Below are 20,138 nucleotides of genomic sequence, written 5' to 3' on the forward strand. Positions count from 1 at the left end.
ATATTATATTCATTCATTTTTCATGGCGGTGGGAGATGTCCAATCCGTTTGTCTGCTAGTGACCATTTGAATTGACAACAGAAGGATTGGATGTCTGGCTGTGTTAATGGCACTGAAAGAGTCATAAAACAACAACAACAACAAAAAATGACTTTTAAATAGACAAGGAAGGTCACTCCATAGCGGAATTAAGCAGAAACTCTTTTAAAAAAACTGATAGTTGTCAAGTGGAGCATGCAATTTTGACAGTAAAGTTCTGAAAAACTGGTTTAACAAACTTTCGTTTTTTCCCCCCAGATCGCTTCCTAAAAAGCCTTGAAGGTTATCAAACCACACGCGTGGAGGTATCGGAATTGCGACGTGACCTGCCGGCCTGCCCGAAACAAATACAGTTCAGGTTTGTGACATGAAATTCAGATGACATTTGAAGTGTGTGAGGAGGTGGCTAGGGGTGAGATGGCGATTGAGCAGTCAGGCATTTTCTATGATAATTACCTTTACTTTGGTTCATTGGCCTCAGCAGCGTTGATGAACTTTGGAAGGTAAACAAACGCTTGGCTCTAGGCAAACGTGGAATAAAAGTCATACAAAAAGACTTTGATTTCTTACAATATGGCCCTTTCAAAACTTGGTGTTTTCAACAAAATAGTCTTGTTTAAAAGCGGAAATCCCGAACCGATACCTGGGATGTCTATAGCCATCTATCACAATCAATGAGGTAACACTTAAAACTAGATAAATCCATTTGTTAAAAAAGCCGATCTTTTTCTACCTGATTCTAAACCTATGAAAATTATATAATCAGTCCCAATTTCCCAGCTCTAAAACATCTCTAGTGTGCACTTATGATGTATGTAATGGATGTACGAGTGTAATTATAGCAAAATAGGGAGCCTTTTCTTTAGCATGCGTCAAATTGTCACTAGAATATATTCATTGGCCATTGCCATTTTTTATTTTTAACTCTTTTATGAATATTTAAACTTGATAGTTTTTATACATGACGCATTTCTCTTGTGTATGCGAAGTGCTTTATCAGTAAGACCTTATCCATACATGGTTAAAAAAACATGCTTGCGTTTCTGGTTGTATACACTTGGGAAAAAAATGATGGAAGACGGGTGCTCGTTTATTTATTTATTTATTTATTTATTTATTTATTTATTTATTTATTTATTTTTTAACTCAATGCTTATTGACTGTCAATGATGTTTCAATGGTGGCGATAGATTTCCAATATAGTTTGGCTGGATAATAAAATTGGATTGGACGTCTATTAATGCCAGCCAATGACTTAACACTTAAAAAAACCTTTCAAATTGTCCTTTGCATCTTTTGATGTCTCTAAAAGCCCCCCTGAGAGAAAAAAAAAAGTTTGACTAAACGGAAACACATCTGCCATTTGTCAAGTGAAATCACAACAACAACAACAACAGTGCTTTGTTTTAAACAACAAAACTTGCAGACAAAAATTGGACTTGCAAATCCCAGCTTGCCGCCGATAATTAAAGGCCTGCCTTGGGCATTTGTAAGCAAGTGAATTTAATTAAAAAGAATAAAAGCAAAAAAACACTTATGTGGCCCTGATGATGATTACTGTCAGTGACAGTCAACAGAGAAGTGGACATTTTTAATTGGGAATATGTGTGTGTATGTTTATGTGTGTTTATGTGTACCTTTGAGCGAATTCTCCTTATAAAAACAAAAGGATAAATAACAAGTTTGGGGCGGAAAATAAACGATATCCTTGATTTAGAAAAGGTAACATTTTAAAGGCTGTCATTTCATAGCAAAAAAAGAAATTGCTGCATTATTATTAATGGGAAGGCGCAGATGGTTCCATATAACATTTTAGCATTAATGCTTACTAAGTGTGCTGAATCCTGGTCCTGTATTGAATAAAAATGCACGATGTGGTCACGCTACGATGCTAATAAAGAACTAAGTTGATATGAATTCTTGCCTGGTAATGCAGGCAGCCCATATGTTACTTTCCTTTCTTGCTCTTCATCATAGAAAAGTGGACATGCGGGAGGAGACGCTCGGAGGGGATTGCTTCTTAAAAATGCTGACTGGACGGGTGGAAGGGACATGACACCAATGAATCCCCCCGTATAGCTCCAAGCAGGAAATCAAAGGTGATACGCTCCATTTTTTTTCACATTGAAAGGCTTTGTAAGTACTCCAAAGTGATCAAATTGCTGCTTTTATACATGGGTAAAAAATATTTCATTCAACTTGGGACAAAAAATTCAGAGATGAGATTGCTGGCTGTCCCTTCTGGGCTTTTAGTCTTAAAAAAATAGATATTTGAAATTGGATATAGAATGGAAAGTGATAAAGAGCATATCGTTTTTGATTGGAATAACTGGCAAACCATTAAAAAATGGAGAAATTCTGTATATTCTATTGAAACATGTTATTGCTTGGTTATGGGTCCATTACATCATGTTTTAGTTGTACTCATTTTAATGGCAAATATGATTGTTGCCACAAGGGCTTTGCATTATTGAACAAATTCAATTCATTTCTCAAAGCACCACCGCTGTACAATAAGCTGGTAATATGCTTGTGAAATAATTACAAAAACATAGTGCGACAGATAATAACGTCACTAAACAACTTGTTGATCTCCCATGAAACCACGTCAGCTTGCAGTTCACTTCCCTCATTCGGAATCCCTTTTTATCCCTTATTAACAAATTATTTGAAGTTTAAGAGCTGCCAGAACTCCGTTTTGGGGGGGGGGGGGCTGTTGGGTACATGCTAAATTTTGCTTCTCGAGCTATGAGGGATTGGTTGTTTGTTCAAAAAATGAATGAATGAATGAATGAGTTGCTATGTGGTCAAGGTCAAAACAGTCCACTTTTAGAGCAACTCTGATTTGTCTCTGGCCGTCAATGGCAGCCAACGAGGTAAAATTGCCCCCCTCCAGAAAACGAGTGTTTCTTAAGATGGGAGACTGTGCAAGAATCTTGTCTCATCATCAGCAGTAGCTCAATGTGTCTTTGGGCGTGGGCTGATAGAATGGCCACCTCCGACACCTCCATGTGCCTTTAGTCATTCTCTTAAATGGTCCTTTTGGAAAAGAGCCCAAGTATGCAGCCGGCGCTGCAGCAACGGCTCAAGTACATTCAAAGTGCCGCTTACGCAACAGCTCATCACGTGGAGTGCCGAGAAGTTTATGAGGGTGTTTACTACAGACGTCCGACCGTGGGATCGCAAATTGGCAGAGGACTGCAATCGGGTAAAAAAAGTGATTTATTTTGAAGTATTAACTTTTCGGACCGAGTGGTTAGCGCTTCGGCCTCGCGGTTTTGGTGTCGAGGGTTCGATCCCAGGTTAGTCCTCGCTGTGTGAAGTTGGCATGTTCTCCCCGGGCTCGCGTGGGTTTTCTCTGGGTACTCCGATTTCCTCCTGCATCCCCAAAAATCTCCATATTAGGTGGGTTGCACACTCTAAAATACCCATTGCTATGATTGGTTGTCCTTTGTCTCCTTGTGCCCTGCGATTGGCTGGCCACCGATTCAGGGTGTCCCCCGCCTGGTGCCCGAAGTCAGCTGGTGATAGTCTCCAGCACCCTCCGATGGAGATTTTAATTCATAAAAAAGACAACCTAAACATATTCCGCTTGTGTCTTCTAAAGACTTATAGGCCTTTATTTCTATTCCGGAATATTATATTCCGGAATATTATATTCCGGAATATTATATTCCGGAATATTATATTCCGGAATATTATATTCCGGAATATTATATTCCGGAATATTATATTCCGGAATATTATATTCCGGAATATTATATTCCGGAATTTTATATTCTGCATGGTGGTGAGACGCCTTCATTCTAGCATGACATGAGAGTTAACAGCTGCTGAGTCATGTGTGGGCAAAGCAGGTAAGCAGCGAGCGTTGCTATGGCATCCAGATTGAAAAGATTCCACGTTGTCTGTGTTAGATGCTCAAAAAAAATGTCTGTCGCCCTGGGCGACCTTTTGAGTCCTTCGTTATTCTTTTGAAATATGTATAGAAATATCCCTAGTGAACATAAAGTCTATGTATTCACCATCTTATCTATAGGGGTTAGTAACTTGATAACCTTGACTACAGTCCCCCCTTGGAAAGATGGAGGAATGGATGTTGCACCCATTTGTCTAAATTTTAGATATATAACTGTAAGGAGGAAATATATAGACTATTCAGGGAGACCATAGCAAAAATCCTTTATTCAATGGCAAATGAGACCTTGAAGGCGAAAATGGACACGCACAACCTTTCAGTATCTGTGATATTGCCACACAGTCAGAAATTATAGCGTTTTACATCATTGTCCATTTGTAGCTTGAAGTTGAATACATGCTGCTTCCATTAAAGGCCCCCTATTGCGTTTGGTACTTGACAAAATTCAATAGATTGGACTTAACTGTGCCACAACTCCATAGTCCTTTTCTTTGTAAAAATGCCAACCCACAAAAAAATCGCCAAAAAAACAGTTTTAATCCTATTTCTGTTGGCCAGAAAGTTTGTGCTGTTACCGAGTGACGTCAATGGCGGACGGCGTCCAACCGAGCGGTTGACCGGGTGTATTGAGCAAATAGAAGGAAGTTAATCAACTGGTTTAAGTAGTCTGTTCTGTTGTTTTAAGTGACCACATTCTATCATTCAATTGGTGTGTAAAAAATCTGCAATATTTAAACATTATGATCCAACTTCGTGTTATCTGCAGCACCCTATTTTCCCATTCTTTCTTTCAAACCTTTATTTTCAATACACCTATCCTCCTTTTGGGTTTGTTTTCAATACTGTATGTAGCAGCCTTCATTTGAATAATTTAATAAGAAAAGGGCCTTTCTCTAAGAAGCAAATTAAACATTTGAGAAGGATACATCCACGAGGCAGATAAGACGAGCCCCGGCCAAACGTAATGTTCCGCCTCGGCGAGCACATACACAGCCGAGGTGAACTCGTACACGAAGCCTTTTGTCTTGTGGGCTCTGGGTAAAGCAAAACAACAACCCTGTTGGGACACCGAGCGAGGCGCGCGCCTCCCCTAATGCATCGGCAACAACACTCTTCACACCTCACTTTTAAAGTATCAACAGCTGTGAGTGAACTTCGTGCGAGAAATAACACGACCTGGTGTCACCAGCTCTCAAATTCGCAGGCTTTCATTTAAAAAGTAATTATGGTGCCGTAAGACCAAATACAACTTAAGTGGAGAAGTTTGGAGAACAAAAAATACAGTTAGCAAATCAAACATGCACACCAGAACCTGTACAGTTTTACAACTTGTTGCATTGCAGAAATGGAGCAGCTGCCAGCCCTCCCCTCCCAGTCAAATGGGTTTGGACGGCTAGCACCATCAATGGAAGTGAATTGTGATTACTCAATGCCAGCCTTTCTAGTTTAAATGGATTTGGTGTCTATAATTGTCAATTGCAGTCATTGTGTTGAGGGCTACCAGCAACAAAATAATCCTGAGATGTATATTGTAATATATATATTAAATTTTTACATTTAAAAAATCGATTCATCGGAAGTTCACTGTTGATTGTGATTAAAAATTTAATGGCCTTACAGCAGTATACTATTTACTCTTCTCAAACTAACTTTTGCATAACATAAAGGAAAATGTCCAGTCACCGCAAAAAAAATCACAACCAAATGGATAATTTTAGATTAATTTATTTATGAAAAAAAATCATTGGAAATAATGGAGATCTGCCATTTAAGTGACGAACATATTTTCATGTTAAAATTCAATCAATCAATCAAAAGCCTTTATTGGCATATAAATTGGTGGTGCTACTCCACAAAGTACGTTTTCCCAGTAATAAAAACATAAATAAGTTATATAAAAATATAAAAACTCACATAAATAATTGAGATACATTGAGAAATGCAAGAGAACGCAGGCTGAAACTTAAGCTTCTTTTGTGGGCCATGTTCTATTTTTTTGCACAATTTACTCCGGGCCAATAAAAACTAAGCATTTTGGACACCCCTGCTTTTAAACCTTTGTGTGAAGTCTTTTTTTCCAGCGAAACTCAATAACCTCCAGCCTTAGGACTCCACTTATACGTATAAATGTCACCAGAAACATCTCAACTGTTGCCTGGTTTTGGAAAGCAGAAGACACAAGATCAATGACTACTAAGATCCCGGCTCTCCAGATGAGAAACATTAGCCATATAACCAAGTGCAGTGAAGAGGTGACGGAAAGCTCATTTTCCACATCGCCCCATTTATCCTCACTGACCTTTTCCCGGGCGTGTGAAATGTATCTGCCGTTGCCTGCTGTTCTTTTAAATAACGCCCGAGCCGGATCGCAGACCTGCCACGCGAACGGCACACTCGCCGGCGCCAAAATGCCAGCCGGCCATCACGCAAACGTAGCCAGAGTGATGGATGACTTTCGGCTGATCCGCCTTGGAATTCACAGTCATGTCACAGTAAAATATTGTGCCCATTATGTCTCATGCATAACAATAGTCGGATTATCCCATCTGTCAAACGGCAAGCGGAATGACAGACAAATGTGCGGCTATCGTGCAACGAGGGATGATTAGTATGTCTGCCGGAAAAAAAAGGATGACATTTTCTTCTTATATTCCTTAATTTTAATGATTAAGTCATCAAGGGAAACGTACAATCTGAAAATTGTTTGGGAGACACTTTTGCGACTGATTTTTAATTTGTGGTGAAACCTTTTTAGGGACACTAGACATCTATTGAAAATATTTTTTGTGGTAGTAAAAGAAGGATTGATATCCATTTTAAATAGATTTAACTGTATTCATTTCATCGCTTCAAAAATGGAAAATAATGTTAATATTATAGCTGCATTTCTATTCTAAAAGTGACCTTTTGCAAAGAAAATCTGATGATGCAACACATGAATTACGAAAAATACTGATTTATTATGAAGTTTTTTTTATGTTTTGCCATTGAAATACATCAAAAGAACACAATAAAACAATTTTTTCTAATTCCTATTATACAAAATCAATTCCCCATATGGAACAGGTTTTGGATGTCCAAAAAGCATTTACTAATTAAAACATGCGGACGAGTGGAAATTATACCTTGCCGTAATTAAATTTTTTTTTAAAAGGAAACAAATCTTTTTATCGCAACTAAATAGGCATCTGTTAACATAACAGTTTTTCGGATAAATATAGCCTAAAAAGACAACATAACAGACTGTCAGTGGTCCAAGAGTTAAACAAAAATATATATTTTTTTTTCACGGCTATAAGGCGCACCGCATTATAAGGCGCACCCTCAATGAAGGACACATTTTAATTTTTTTTCCATATATAAAGCACACTGGATTATAAGGCGCCCTGTCTATTTTGGAGAAAATGTAAGACTTTTAAGTGCGCCTTATAGTGGTGAAAATACGGTATATATTTCGCACTTGAGTACTCATCACATGCCCAGCCAAAACTATGAAAAAAGTGTGACTTATAGTCTAGAATGTACGTTAAATTGTATTCTAGTCCGGACCAAAGAAATCCTACTATTGACTTTCCTGATGTGAATACGCCCTTAGCATGAAAAAAATCAATCCCACCTCGTTGGTATGCTTATGTGAATACTTAGTATTTGTAATTTAAAGATTTCCTGCCCTTACGGCAAGCGAGAACTGGCATGCCCGAATTGCGGCAGACAATATAATCTGCACAGTGCAAATTAAAATTAGCCCTTCTCACAGAGGCCCGGCCTCGTGGTTTATTCATGGATTGTTTTGAGCTTCTTGTCGGTTGCATTAAGCACAACCGTCGGCCCGCATGAAGGATTCACACGTGACTGGCCTCTTAGCGCTAATGCACGAGCCAGCTCGCCGAAAGGTGCGCGCCATGTTTGCCTTGATCCGACATGAAACGCTTTCCTTTTCCCACCACCTCGCCGTGACACCTCTCACGAGCAATTCGGTGGTGTTTCGTGTTTGTACTACATTACCTGAGTACTTTGACTATTTTGTTTGTTTGGGGCATGTTAAGTGAATTGAACATGGTGAATTATTCCCCCCCGAGTAGGTGTGGGGGGAAACAGTGAGTTTCTATGTGAGCCACATTATAAAGCTTCTTATTCACTCACCCTTTTTTTCTTGTTAGGGATTTGGACATCTCCACCTATCGACGGAGCTGTTTACCATGCAGCCACCTTCGCTCGACTCGGACGGAGGGGCTGTTGAACAAATCGATCCGCGTGGCGCCGTGATTGCGCCGGACTGTTGTGAATATTAAGAGATGCCGTTAAAGATAACCTTGCATTGGCGTCCTATGAGGAAATACGCAAGGGCACTACAGCTGAATAGTGGGATGCTAACACAAATGATACAAGGTACAGGAGGTGAGTTTTATTTTTAAAATGTTGACTATGTGGAGAAATAATGCATATTGGGTGATGATTAAGTGCAAGTAAAATGTATTTATTTTTGTTTGTTTTTTAGGTCAAAATGTACTCATTTGACATTTAAATGTATTTTTTTTCTTAATTGTTTTTACTACATTAATACATGACAATGTCTCAGATAATATTTTACGGCTCCATTTGACATTCTATTGTAGTATTGCTTTTACAATTTGTACAATTGAAAAATAGGTTTAAATAATTTAGATAAAATGAAGGAAGTCATTGAAAAACACATTAAAAAAGCTATTCGTTTTAAAAATATCAATATTTCTAAATCAGATTTAAAAAGTAAAACTTTCAAGAAATACATTGCACATAAAAAGAAAAAGAGACGTTCAAAAATTAATATAAAATGCTTCTCTGGGAATTTAATTTAGTTTCTTGATCTCCCAAGGCTTAACTCTTTGGCTGCCATTGACGCCAATACATGAAAATTCAATCCCATCTCACTCAATTTAATGTCTCTTGCTGTCAATTTGGAGTGAAAGAATTCAATTTGAAGTCTGTAAATATTTTCATTGGCAAGGTTGCACAATGTCGTAACAAGTGAATGTGTTTATCCTCAAAAGTGCCGAGTAAATAAATATTGGCAAAGTCTCCCATGAGTCAACAGTGTTGCCGGATGAAAACTCACTTGAGTGTGTCTGAGATGAGTCCCCTCCCCCCTCCGCCCATCTTCACATGCTGGAGGTCAAGGTGCTGATGGAGGAGATGGTGAGCACATGCGATGGCCTTGACAGAATTGTAATGATATTTAAAGAGCAACAACAGTGATTGGCTCGGGTCGACACGGCCGATTGGGCCATTTATCAAGATTGGTGACATTGGCAGAAGTCAACGTTGGGATTTAAATAGCAAGCATACGCTCAATTGGTTGCCAGCCAATTGCAAACCATTCACACTTAAGGGCCAATTTGGAGTGTTTAACAGAGTACCTGGAGAAAACCCATGCAAACTCAACATTTAGGAGTGAACCCGCGATCTCATGACTGTGAGACGGATATTCTAACCACTAGGCAAACCCACAATTCTCGTCATTGAAATCTATTTACAGTGGTACCTCGAGATACGAGCTTAATTCGTTCCGGGACTGACTGAGCTCGTATGTCGATTTTCTCGTAACTCAAACGAACGTTTCCCATTCAAATGAACTAAAAACAAATTATTGCACGGCAACACACTCGTAACAAAACATAAACAAATTTAAATGAACTTGGATTACGATGCAGACACACTCAAAAATAAGTTTAATCGAACCTAACACTAAACTTAATTCTAATTATGTTTGACATTTTGATACCTTTCTTCTGCTCTTTTTGCCCCGCCTCCACACTGACTTTCAGTCAATATCGAGGGTTGTTTGTTTGTATTCCCTTCAAAATATTCCCAAAATGTCCTCACAATAGGTTAACACACGACCACTTCCCAACGAGAAGTAGTATAAACGCCATTCGCACTGACTAATGGGGGGAAAAACACTGAAAAAAATGCAACGCTCCGCCCAGTGCTCGCAGAGACATTACAAAGAGAGAGTTGTGACCAGAGACATTACACGAGGGAGTTGCGGGGAGAGAGACAGTGCCCATGATGTTCTTATGAGCAGCATCTCGCGTCCGCTGTCTGCTAGTATGTCAAAATTTGTCTCGTATCTCAAGATAAATATTTGCTCGAAATTTTACTCGTATCTCAAATTGCTCGTATGTCGGGCCACTCGTATGTCGAGGTACCACTGTATGTCAGCCATACTATGAAAATAGTGGAGAATACTAAATCATACTTTAACTACGCAAGAGACTGAAGTTTGGCGTGAAAACTAATTAGCCCGAGTAAAACCTGATGAGTTGGAGTTCACGTTTCTCCCCCAAAGGAAATATTCTGAATGGGAGTGACCGACCGAAGACTCATTTAGTTCTTAAATTGCAAGTGTGTTCATTGTGGCAATCTTGAAAATCAACGGCAATTACATCTTGAAATGACCTGTATCCCCCCTCGGCTAGGCAAAACCACATTTCTTTCATTTTATGAATGCTTAATGAAGGAGGCGCAATCATTTGCATGGCAATACGCTCCCTGGACTGGGACTTCTTGAGTCTGCTTCTGCTATGAATACAATTTTAAAAAGACGGCTGAATTTTCCATGAGATCGCTTGAAGACATTTTGGGAAACTAATGGATGCCATTTGAGTCGACTTCCCGCGGCATCAAAGAAATACGACGCTGTGAAAATAACATGGACGTTTCTTTATATTCTTCTTCTTTCTCCTCTTAGTAAAAGAAACAATTTTTTTACAAGATTATTGCTCTGCCACTGTGATCTGCGTCAAGATGAACTTAATACAATGTTGTTGTTTTTTTGATTTTTTTTAGGTCAGAATGTCATTTGACATTTAAATGCATTTTTTTCTTAATTGTTTTTACTAAATTCATACAGGACAATATCTCACATAATATTTTACAGCTCCATTTGGCATTCTATTGTAGTATTGCTTTTTACAATTTGGACAATTAAAAATATGCTTAAATAATTTAAATAAAATGAAGGAAGTCATTGAAAAACAGACGTTAAAAAAGCTATTCGTCTTAAAAATATAAATATTTCTAAATCAGATTTGAACAATTATTGTAAAAATAAAACTTGCAAGAAATAAATTGGACATAAAAAGAAAAAAAGTAAAATAAAAAAATTAATATAAAATGCTTCTCTGGGAATTTTATTTTGTTTCTGAGATGAATTTAATACAATCGTCTAAATATTGGGTTTTTTAAAAGTCAAAATGTACTCATTTGACATTTAAATGCATTTTTTTGGTTAATTGTTTTTACTAAATTCATACAGGACAATATCTCAGTATTGCCTTTACAATTTGCACAATTGAAAAATAGGCTTAAATAATTTAAACAAAATGAAGGAAGTCATTGAAAAACACATTAAAAAAGCTATTAGTCTTAAAAATATATATATATTTCTAGATCAGATTTTAAAAATATTTTTTCCAGAAATAAATTGGACAAAAAAAGAAAAAAAAGATGTTCAATAATTAATATGAAATGCTTCTCTGGGAATTTTATTTTGTTTCTGAAATGAAGTTAATACAATCGGCTAAATATCAACATTTATTGTTTGACATATTTCATTTGTCAATGAGATCGTCGTATGGTGAATAGCTCTTGGGCACTTGGGATGTAATGAGGTGGTGCCGCATCACGGCGCCGGCGAATAATCACTTGCAAATGAACAAAGTTATTAGAATTAATCAGGTGTAGCACGTTTGCTTTAAGAAGTAAAATAAGAGCAAAGGGCATCCAGTGTGGTATTTCACGCGCGTGGCCCAAGAGCAAGTAAGTTTCATGACGACTAATGAACTCATCAAGCAATTCTGTGACATCATTTACGCAGTGAAATGTGATTATTTCTTCTGACATCCATACTCTTGTATGAATTATTCCATTTTCACAGTTAGGCCTCTTGTGCAATACAAATGAGGGCGTTGGAAAAGGGTCGTAGTATCTCTCAGGACTGGACTCAAAGTAGGACTCGGATGCAGAGCGTTCTTTAGGAAATGTACATGTTTTCAACGCTTTCAAAATAAAACGACCCCCAACGACAGGCTAAACCTCGTCGTTGTGTGACGGTAACATGAAAATTGACTTTTTAAATGCGTGAATACGCTGCCATGCACTAAGTCAGAGGTGTCAAAGTGGCGGCCCGGGGGCCAAATCTGGCCGGCCGCATCATTTTATGCGGCCCGAGGAAGTAAATCATGAGTGCCGACTTTCTGTTTTAAGATCAAATTCAAATGAAGGTTATAAATGTACGTTATATTTCCTGATTTTACCCTTTTTAAATCAATCATTGCAATTTATCCTTTAATCCTTTTTTTCTTTTGTGTTTTTAGTTCAAAAAGCATTTTGTAAAATCAAAAAATGAATATATACAAATATTTTCTGTTTTCTACTAATATTGAACATACTAATTAAAAAAAAAATCCTGAAAAATGAAAAAATGTAAAGACATTTCCCCTTACTAAGAAAAAAAAGCTAAAAAAAATTGTTTTAGATCTATAAAAAACGGCCTATTTAGAGCTTTTGATCCAGTTCTTTTAATCCGATTTAAAATGAATGAAATAAATGAAAAATCTAAATATTAGATGTAAAATCATCCAGCTCACATGAAATGGAGTTGACATTAATGCGGCCCACGAATCAACCCGAGTTTGACACCCTTGCACTAAGTGGAATAAAGTATCCAACTACAGTGGTACCTCGACATACGAGTTTTTTTCCTGTTAGTCATTGCGAATGTGGAGGCGATTGCTAATACGAGAATTATATATACTACTTCTCGTTGGCAAGTGGTCGTGCGTTATCCTATTGTGAGGACATGTGTGCATCATTTTTGGAATATTTTGAAGGGAATACAAAAGCAAACAGCCCATTGATAGTGAATTTAGTGTAAGGTTAGATTAAATTTGTTTTTGAGTGTCGGCATCGTAATCCAAGTTCATTTAAATTTGTTTGTTATGTTACGAGCGTGTTGCCGTGCAAAAATCTCATTTTTTTCCAATCCAATATCCTGTTTTTAGTGTTTTTTTTCAGAGGGTTGGAACAAATTAATTGGTTTTTAGTTCATTTCTATGGGAAACGTTCGTTTGAGTTACGAGAAATTCAACATACGAGCTCAGTCCCGTAACAAATTAAGCTCATATCTCGAGGTACCACTGTACAATAAAACATCAATCACCTTATTTGTGAAAATATGTTTTTACAAGAAAACAAACAAAAAAAAAAGAGTAATATTTCCTTTAGCTGGATATATTTATCAAGAAATTGGGCGTGTTCCACCATTCCTCAGGGTTGTTTTGATGGATGATATCTGGCCGCTGTTATATGTTACGAAAAAAACATGATATATAGAAATTTCATTTAAAAAAAAGAATGTTTGATGATTAGTCGATACAAAGCCTGAACTGAGAATACAAATGTCTGGTCATGGGCCACTTGATCTAAGTACCTGGGACATGAACATGTATTCTCCTTCTCTCACACTCATCTATTTTCTCATTCCAGCTCTCTCGTGCACTCAAATGGCGATTTAATTTGAAGTTCCAACAAAGTATACTGTACATCTGCACTTGACCCGAATGCTGAGGAGTTTCAAGGGTCTTATCAGAGGCGCAACACCTTGGAACCAAAATGATGAGTGAAATATGAGGTGAATAACTCCTTCTTGAACTCATGTTTAACAATCAATCATTATCTTAACTGCTGCTTTAACATATGTAGACTTGAGTGTGGAATAATTTGGGTGTCACAAAATGATGTAAGGCAGCAGGGAGTTTTTTTTTATTCAGGCGAGAGATTTACCCGACATTTAAGGAGGGGGGGAAAATCCTATTAGGCCATTCAAGCATTTTTAAAGTCCTCCAAAGGCTATGATAAATGTATTTTATTTTTCTATTTTAGATGTACTGATGACAGAATTATTTAGCATGGGTTGATGTGGAATCAATTGTAATAGCAGTTTTTTTAAACCTATTAATCTTTATTATATAGTTTATATGATTTGTGATGATTAAAAACGCATTTTTAAATGAAGCCAGTGCTAATAAAAACTAAATGACTGAAATTAAATGGACTAAAATCAGGAATATATGCTGGTTACAGCCCAAAGTAACACTCTAAAGCACATGTGTCAAAGTGGCGGCCCGGGGGCCAAATCTGGCCCGCCGCATTATTTTGTGTGGCCCGGGAAAGTAAATCATGAGTGCCGACTTTCTGTTTTAGGATCAAATTAAAATGAAGAGTATAGATGTATATCAAATTTCCTGATTTTCCCCCTTTTAAATTAATAATTATAATTTTTTTTATCAATTATTTCTGTGTTTTTAGTTCAAAACTCATTTTGTAAAATTAAAAAAATATATTAAAAAAGCTAAAATAAACATTGTTTTAGATGTATAAAAAACAGAATATTCAGGGCTTTTAATCCAGTTATTTTAATCCATTTATTAAAAAAAAATCTAAACATGATATCTAAAATAGTCCGGCCCACGTGAAATCAAGTTGACGTTAAAGTGGCCCACGAACCAACCCGAGTCTGACACACTTGCTCTAAAGTTTATAATTTTTTTCTCATTATTTAACTTATTGCATGCCATTAATGGCTATAGATGTCCAATTCATTTAAACCAGAAAGCCTGGCTGTGAATGCTTAAATTTCAGTGCCATTGAGATGTCCAATCCAGTTTGACTGGGAGGGGCGATTATATGTAAAATTGGTGCATGCAAGGGTTAAACATAGTCCAGCCTGTTCTCACTAGATAGGACTGTAATTACTATAAAACAGACACTGTCAGTGCAGTGTTTTGTTTTTTGTTTGAATATTATGCAAATACAAAATGTCTCCTAAGCATACTCACATTGAAATACAGCAAAAATATTTAGTTTTGCTGCCCAAATCGCCATTTTGAGTGGATAGTCTGCCATCATTTTGTGTGTGTTGGTGATGGTTCAGTCGCGTTCATCTATTTATTTATTTTCTACCGCATATCCACTTCAAATTCACGAGTGAACTGGTGTCCATCCAAGTACACCGACTGGTCGCCTGCCAATCACGGGCCACATATGGACAGACAACCATTTACATTGGTATACAAACAAATGTCATTTAGAGCACAGATGTTAAAAAAATTTAAAAATGAGAATGCCATCTCTTTTCCCCTTTTATTTTTCTTGTGTAAATACATTTTATAAGTAAAAAAACCCTAAATATTTACAATTTTTCATTTTTAATTGTAAAAATAAATGGCTAAAAATCAAAAAGGAAATATTTCATGTTTTCCCCATCACCCCAAATTTTAAAGCCTTTGACTATTTTTAAAATGACGATACTCAGCTCGATAAATCCAAATAAATAGAGCAGTAAGGCCGAGACAAGTTTTTCTTTTGTAGCGTGACAGTGGAAAGAGTTGTCGAGGCTCTTCGACAATTGCACTCAACATGTTGTCGTCGCCCTCTCGGTTTATCCTTCTCATGTATTTTTAAAAAATGCAGCCTTGGTGGTCAAATCCCATGTGGCTGCAGTGCAACTTTGGAATGTCACAGCAAATTGTCCATCTGCAATACAGCACAGCACTCTAGTGGCCACCAGGGTAATAATGGCTTGTGTTGTTTGTATATATATTGTGTTGTGTTGTGGTTCTTCCTGCTAAGTGTTTATCTATCACAATGAAATTGTTCCAGGGTGAAAGGTGGGAGATTCTGTCAACGTTTTTCAATGTTTGATTATAATGAAATCTGGAATTGTAGAAGGAATTGCTGCTAGTCATTGGTGCACATTCTTAAGAAAATGGTTCTCCTGCAGTAGTCTTCAGTTTATGAACTTGCAAAATATGATAGAAATGTCAACCTGCTTGCATTCTTCTGGGTCTTGAACTAGTTGCGAGTGCTTCCCCCAAAATTGCGTTGTCAAATTCATGCTGAGCTGTGTTTTTGTGTAACCGTGTGGTTTGACCTTTGTGTGACTTTAACCCACATGTGTCAAAGTGGCGGCCCGGGGGCCAAATCTGGCCCACAGCATCATTTTGTGTGGCCCGGTAAAGTAAATCATGAGTGCCGACTTTCTGTTTTAGGATCAAATTAAAATGAAGAGTATAGATGTATATTAAATTTACTGATTTTCCCCCTTTTAAATCAATAATTGTAATTTTTTAATCATTTTTTTCTGTTTTTAGTTCAAAAATCATTTTGTAAAATCTAAAAATATATTAAAAAAGCTAAAATAAACATTGTTTTAGATCTATAAAAACCTGAATATTCATGGCTTTTAATCCAGTTCATTTAATCCATTTATATAAAAAAAATCTAAATATTATATCTAAAATGGTCCGGCCCACGTGAAATTGAGTTGACGTTAAAGCGGCCCGCGAACCAACCCGAGTCTGATACCCTTGACCCAGAGCGTAAAATTTGAAGACATATCTTTCTGTCACACCTTGCTAATTTCCCCAAGTGTAAAAACACAGAACTATAAAAAGAACTTCCATTCTCTGAAGTTGCTGTGTTATGTTATCTCTTTGAAAAAGCATTCATCGGAATAGTCGGTGCGGAAATATCACTTGTGAACACCTTGCGCTCCGAGCTTCCCATGCATTAATGCTGACATGCTGTTTATTGATATTTGGGACTCCGTTTTTCAAGATGTCGTTTAAAATGAAAACATGATCGGTTTTGTTATACCTATTTCAGATGTGCTGCCGCCCACCCACAATGCATAGCAATTCTGCTGAGTCTGGTGCTCCGTTTGACATTGTGAATGTGTCACAGGGTCTCTGGCTTTTGGATCAGCCTGATGCAGCACTTGCAGACTTCACATTCACCTGGAATATATATATAAAATCATTTTTAAAAAGGGCACGTAAGCACTTTTGAAATTTCCTCAGGCGTTTGTCTTGCATGAAGCTGTGTCTGCTTATCTTTGGCCTTGTTCTGTTCAAATGTCACGTTGGTTTAAAGTAGTTATTAGCGGGGCCTTTTCGAAAAGAAAACGCACCGGAAGAGTGAAGTCATGCTGATAAGAAATTATCCTGCCTTTGTCACCCCCCCGTGCTGTGAGGATCTTAGGGCTTCAAACAATCTTTGGCACTTAGCAGAAGGATGGAGCCTATAGCTGCAAGGGAAATCTTTTTATTTGAATTAAAAAATAAATCAAATAAACAAACTTGCAGCATCTTAAATTAGGTCAGTTCATTGCAGATCCGAGCTTTCCTCTCTGTGGACTCAAGTTTACCACTCTCATGCAAATTTATATTTAAAAAAATAAATCATTAACGCCTAGGTACCAGGAAGAAAATAAGCCACTTTTCCCTTTTGTATTAAGTAACTAATGTTAGATAACACTGAATCGATGTACTGTAAATGATTTACAGTCATTTAAAAAATGGGGTTAAAAAATGTCAATAGTCTTTAAATTTCATATCCTGGCAAATCTTATAAATGCATACATTTTGTATTTATTTATTTAGTCATTTGTCTATTCATTCGTTTTTAACTGTTTCCTCTACTTGTTTTATTTTTATTTTTGTCGACACATTTCCTAAAAAATAAATATTACTAGTATTAATACTACTACTACTACTACTACTACTAGTAGCTGTAGTAGTAGTCGTACTACTACTACTACTACTGTAGTAATAGTAGTAGTAGTAGTAGTGGTAGTAGTTGTGGTAGTAGTAGTAGTTGTGGTAGTAGTAGTAGTAGTTGTGGTAGTAGTATTTGTAGTAGTTGTGGTAGTAGTATTTGTAGTAGTTGTGATAGTAGTTGTAGTAGTTGTGGTAGTAGTATTTGTAGTAGTTGTGATAGTAGTAGTAGTAGTTGTGGTAGTAGTATTTGTAGTAGTTGTGATAGTAGTAGTAGTAGTAGTAGTAGTGGTGGTAGTGGTGGTAGTTGTGGTGGTAGTAGTAGTTGTGGTAGTAGTAGTGGTGGTAGTTGTGGTGGTAGTAGTAGTAGTTGTGGTAGTAGTAGTTGTGGTAGTAGTAGTAGTGGTGTTGGTAGTAGTAGTGGTTGTAGTAGTTATAGTACAGTAATGGGGTAAAACTACTGTCTTTAAAAAACCTGGTCTTTAAAAATATGACCTACAAAACCTTAGTCGCGCTGCTAATTATTTTGTATTACTTATTACTATTTTATTCGTCTCATTGCTTTTATTAATATTGTCGTCTATTTTACGCAGGCCAACGCAACTCGGAAGTGCGTGTCTTTGACGTCATGACGCAGACGTCCTTTTGCAGCGCACGTTCAAATGGAAAGCAGAATGAAAAGCCTTTTTAGCTGACGATCGTGGAAAAAAATACATATTCACACAGCTGAATCGACTCGGTGATTAATAATAGGTAAGGACGAGCTTCGTGCTTGAAATCGAAAAGCTGTGCCCATCCTTTTTGTGCCGTTGTTTTCGTCTAGCAATTGCGTGGCTAAGTGTTAGCGATCTCTCTAAACAAAAGTCATGTCCCCGTACAAAGTAGTAATTTTAAAAGGCGTGCTGTTTTCTGATTTCCATACCACGTTGTGATAATTGTGGGTTTTCATCGCTAGTTTTTTTCTGAAAAAAAATATATAACTGCTTCATGCTTAATGGTCATAAAAGATTCAAATAGGCATTGATCCTAATTCTAATCAATAGTGTATGATAGCCAAGAAAAATTGAATAAAATGATTGTTACTTTACTGTCTGTAAAATATAGCCAGAAATATATAATATAAATAATGTTTTATCAGATCTCCAAATCTAATATTTTGGGTGACTTTTAAATTTGCCATTGTAGAGCAAACAGCATTTCAAATGTTGTTGTTTTTTTTCCCTAGGTTTGACAAAATGTCTTCTGCAGAGCCCATCATCTCATCACGACAGACGCAGAAAGAAATCAACGGTGTCCCCACGCAAGTTGTCTGCACAGGGTTTAGTAATTACATATTTATTGTCATAACCCAGTACGGCAAGATAGGCACACTTGTTTCCGTCACCCCTGAGTCCAGATGTGATGAATTCAGCACTTCAATGTATTCCACCAAAGTGCTGCTTGGAAAGGACGAGGTACAACGGATGCATTTGCTTCTCTAATATAATCCATGCACTGTCATGCAAGACCATGCTAAATATGCGTTGCTGATTTTCTTCTCTTTTTTTTTAGCCCCTGACGCATGTGTGTGGCAAAAACCTGGGGTCGTTTGTGTCGCAAGAAGCCGGCAACAAGCCCGTCTTGATGGGACTGGCACTCAAGGACTCCTCTGTAGATGCAATTAGGCAGATAAAAGAACTTATCAAAAGTTGTCAAGTTTGGTAGGAAGTCTCCAAAAAAACAGCAAAATGAACTGGAGAAAAGCAGCTCCCTTTTTGTTATTTGCAGGTTCAGATGGTTTGTCATTAGCAATTTGGAACAGTGTAAGTTTTGCAAGAATAATTCTCACTTTTTAAAAACAATCATTTCCCATGTGAAGATATTTCACCACACTATACTTTTGTAATGTAAATATCCTATCCATCTCAAAAGGATATTTTCAACACAACTGGTCGCCGCTTTGTATGAATGACTTTGTGATAATAACATCATGTTCCTGTTTGTTTTTGGGTGGTCATAGAATTAAAAAAAATTGACATGTTAAAAAATATATATCTTCCAAACTGCATATCCTCACTAGGGTTGTCGGAGCTTATGCCAGCTAACAATGGGCCATAGGCAGGCTATACCTTGAATTATCCTGTTTCGCACACATTCAAACCCACGGTAAATTTGGAGTGTTCAATTGGCTTCCCATGCATGTTTTGGGCATGTGGGGCGGAACCAGAGTACCTGGAGAAAACCCACGCAGGAGAACGTGCAAACTCAGCACAGGAAGGCCAGAGCCCAGAACTGAACCTTGAGCTCAAAACTGTGAGGCGGACATGTTAATTAATTACCATGCTTCCAGAAGAGTAACAACACTCTACTAAAAACTTGGAATTACTAAAAGTAAAGTTCTCTTAAAACTATGTGACTAAAACAAAAAGTTACTACTGATCTATCACAATCATTGAAGTCATTGGCTGCAGACATGCAATGCATTTGAACTGTGACGACTCACATTCCTGAAAGGCATTTTTTTACATTCCAAACAGAGCTGTAATGAAATAATTACTTGATTATTCATAATAACGATCCACGCCCTCCCAAATGAAATAAAA

General features: G+C 37.2%; 1 protein-coding gene across 3 annotated transcripts; it reads left to right on the plus strand.

The window, feature by feature from the left end:
• Positions 1-2,031: 2,031 nt before the first annotated feature.
• Positions 2,032-20,136, plus strand: psmg3 (proteasome (prosome, macropain) assembly chaperone 3). Of its 3 annotated transcripts, XM_077618192.1 has the most exons (8): positions 2,032-2,138; positions 6,096-6,210; positions 8,119-8,356; positions 13,487-13,631; positions 16,745-16,835; positions 18,150-18,309; positions 18,782-19,010; positions 19,108-20,136. In XM_077618192.1, exons 7-8 carry the CDS (start codon positions 18,792-18,794, stop codon positions 19,258-19,260), a joined length of 372 nt encoding a protein of 123 aa, XP_077474318.1. In that variant the 5' UTR covers positions 2,032-2,138; positions 6,096-6,210; positions 8,119-8,356; positions 13,487-13,631; positions 16,745-16,835; positions 18,150-18,309; positions 18,782-18,791; the 3' UTR covers positions 19,261-20,136. The 3 variants fall into 3 exon arrangements, with proteins under 3 accessions (XP_077474318.1, XP_077474319.1, XP_077474320.1); XM_077618193.1 differs by lacking the exon at positions 16,745-16,835; XM_077618194.1 differs by lacking the exons at positions 2,032-2,138; positions 6,096-6,210; positions 8,119-8,356 and adding an exon at positions 8,462-9,133.
• The last annotated feature ends 2 nt before the right edge of the window (positions 20,137-20,138 follow it).

Source organism: Stigmatopora argus, chromosome 14, assembly GCF_051989625.1.
Source record: "Stigmatopora argus isolate UIUO_Sarg chromosome 14, RoL_Sarg_1.0, whole genome shotgun sequence".
NCBI classification, from domain to species: domain Eukaryota; kingdom Metazoa; phylum Chordata; class Actinopteri; order Syngnathiformes; family Syngnathidae; genus Stigmatopora; species Stigmatopora argus.

What these genes read in the sequence shown, in the direction of transcription:
- psmg3 (XM_077618192.1), top strand. Translation starts at nt 18,792, where the DNA reads ATGTCTTCTGCAGAGCCCATCATCTCATCACGACAGACGCAGAAAGAA. An exon ending in TGCTGCTTGGAAAGGACGAG is followed by an intron (nt 19,011 to 19,107) that starts GTACAACGGATG and finishes CTTTTTTTTTAG; the next exon opens with CCCCTGACGCATGTGTGTGG.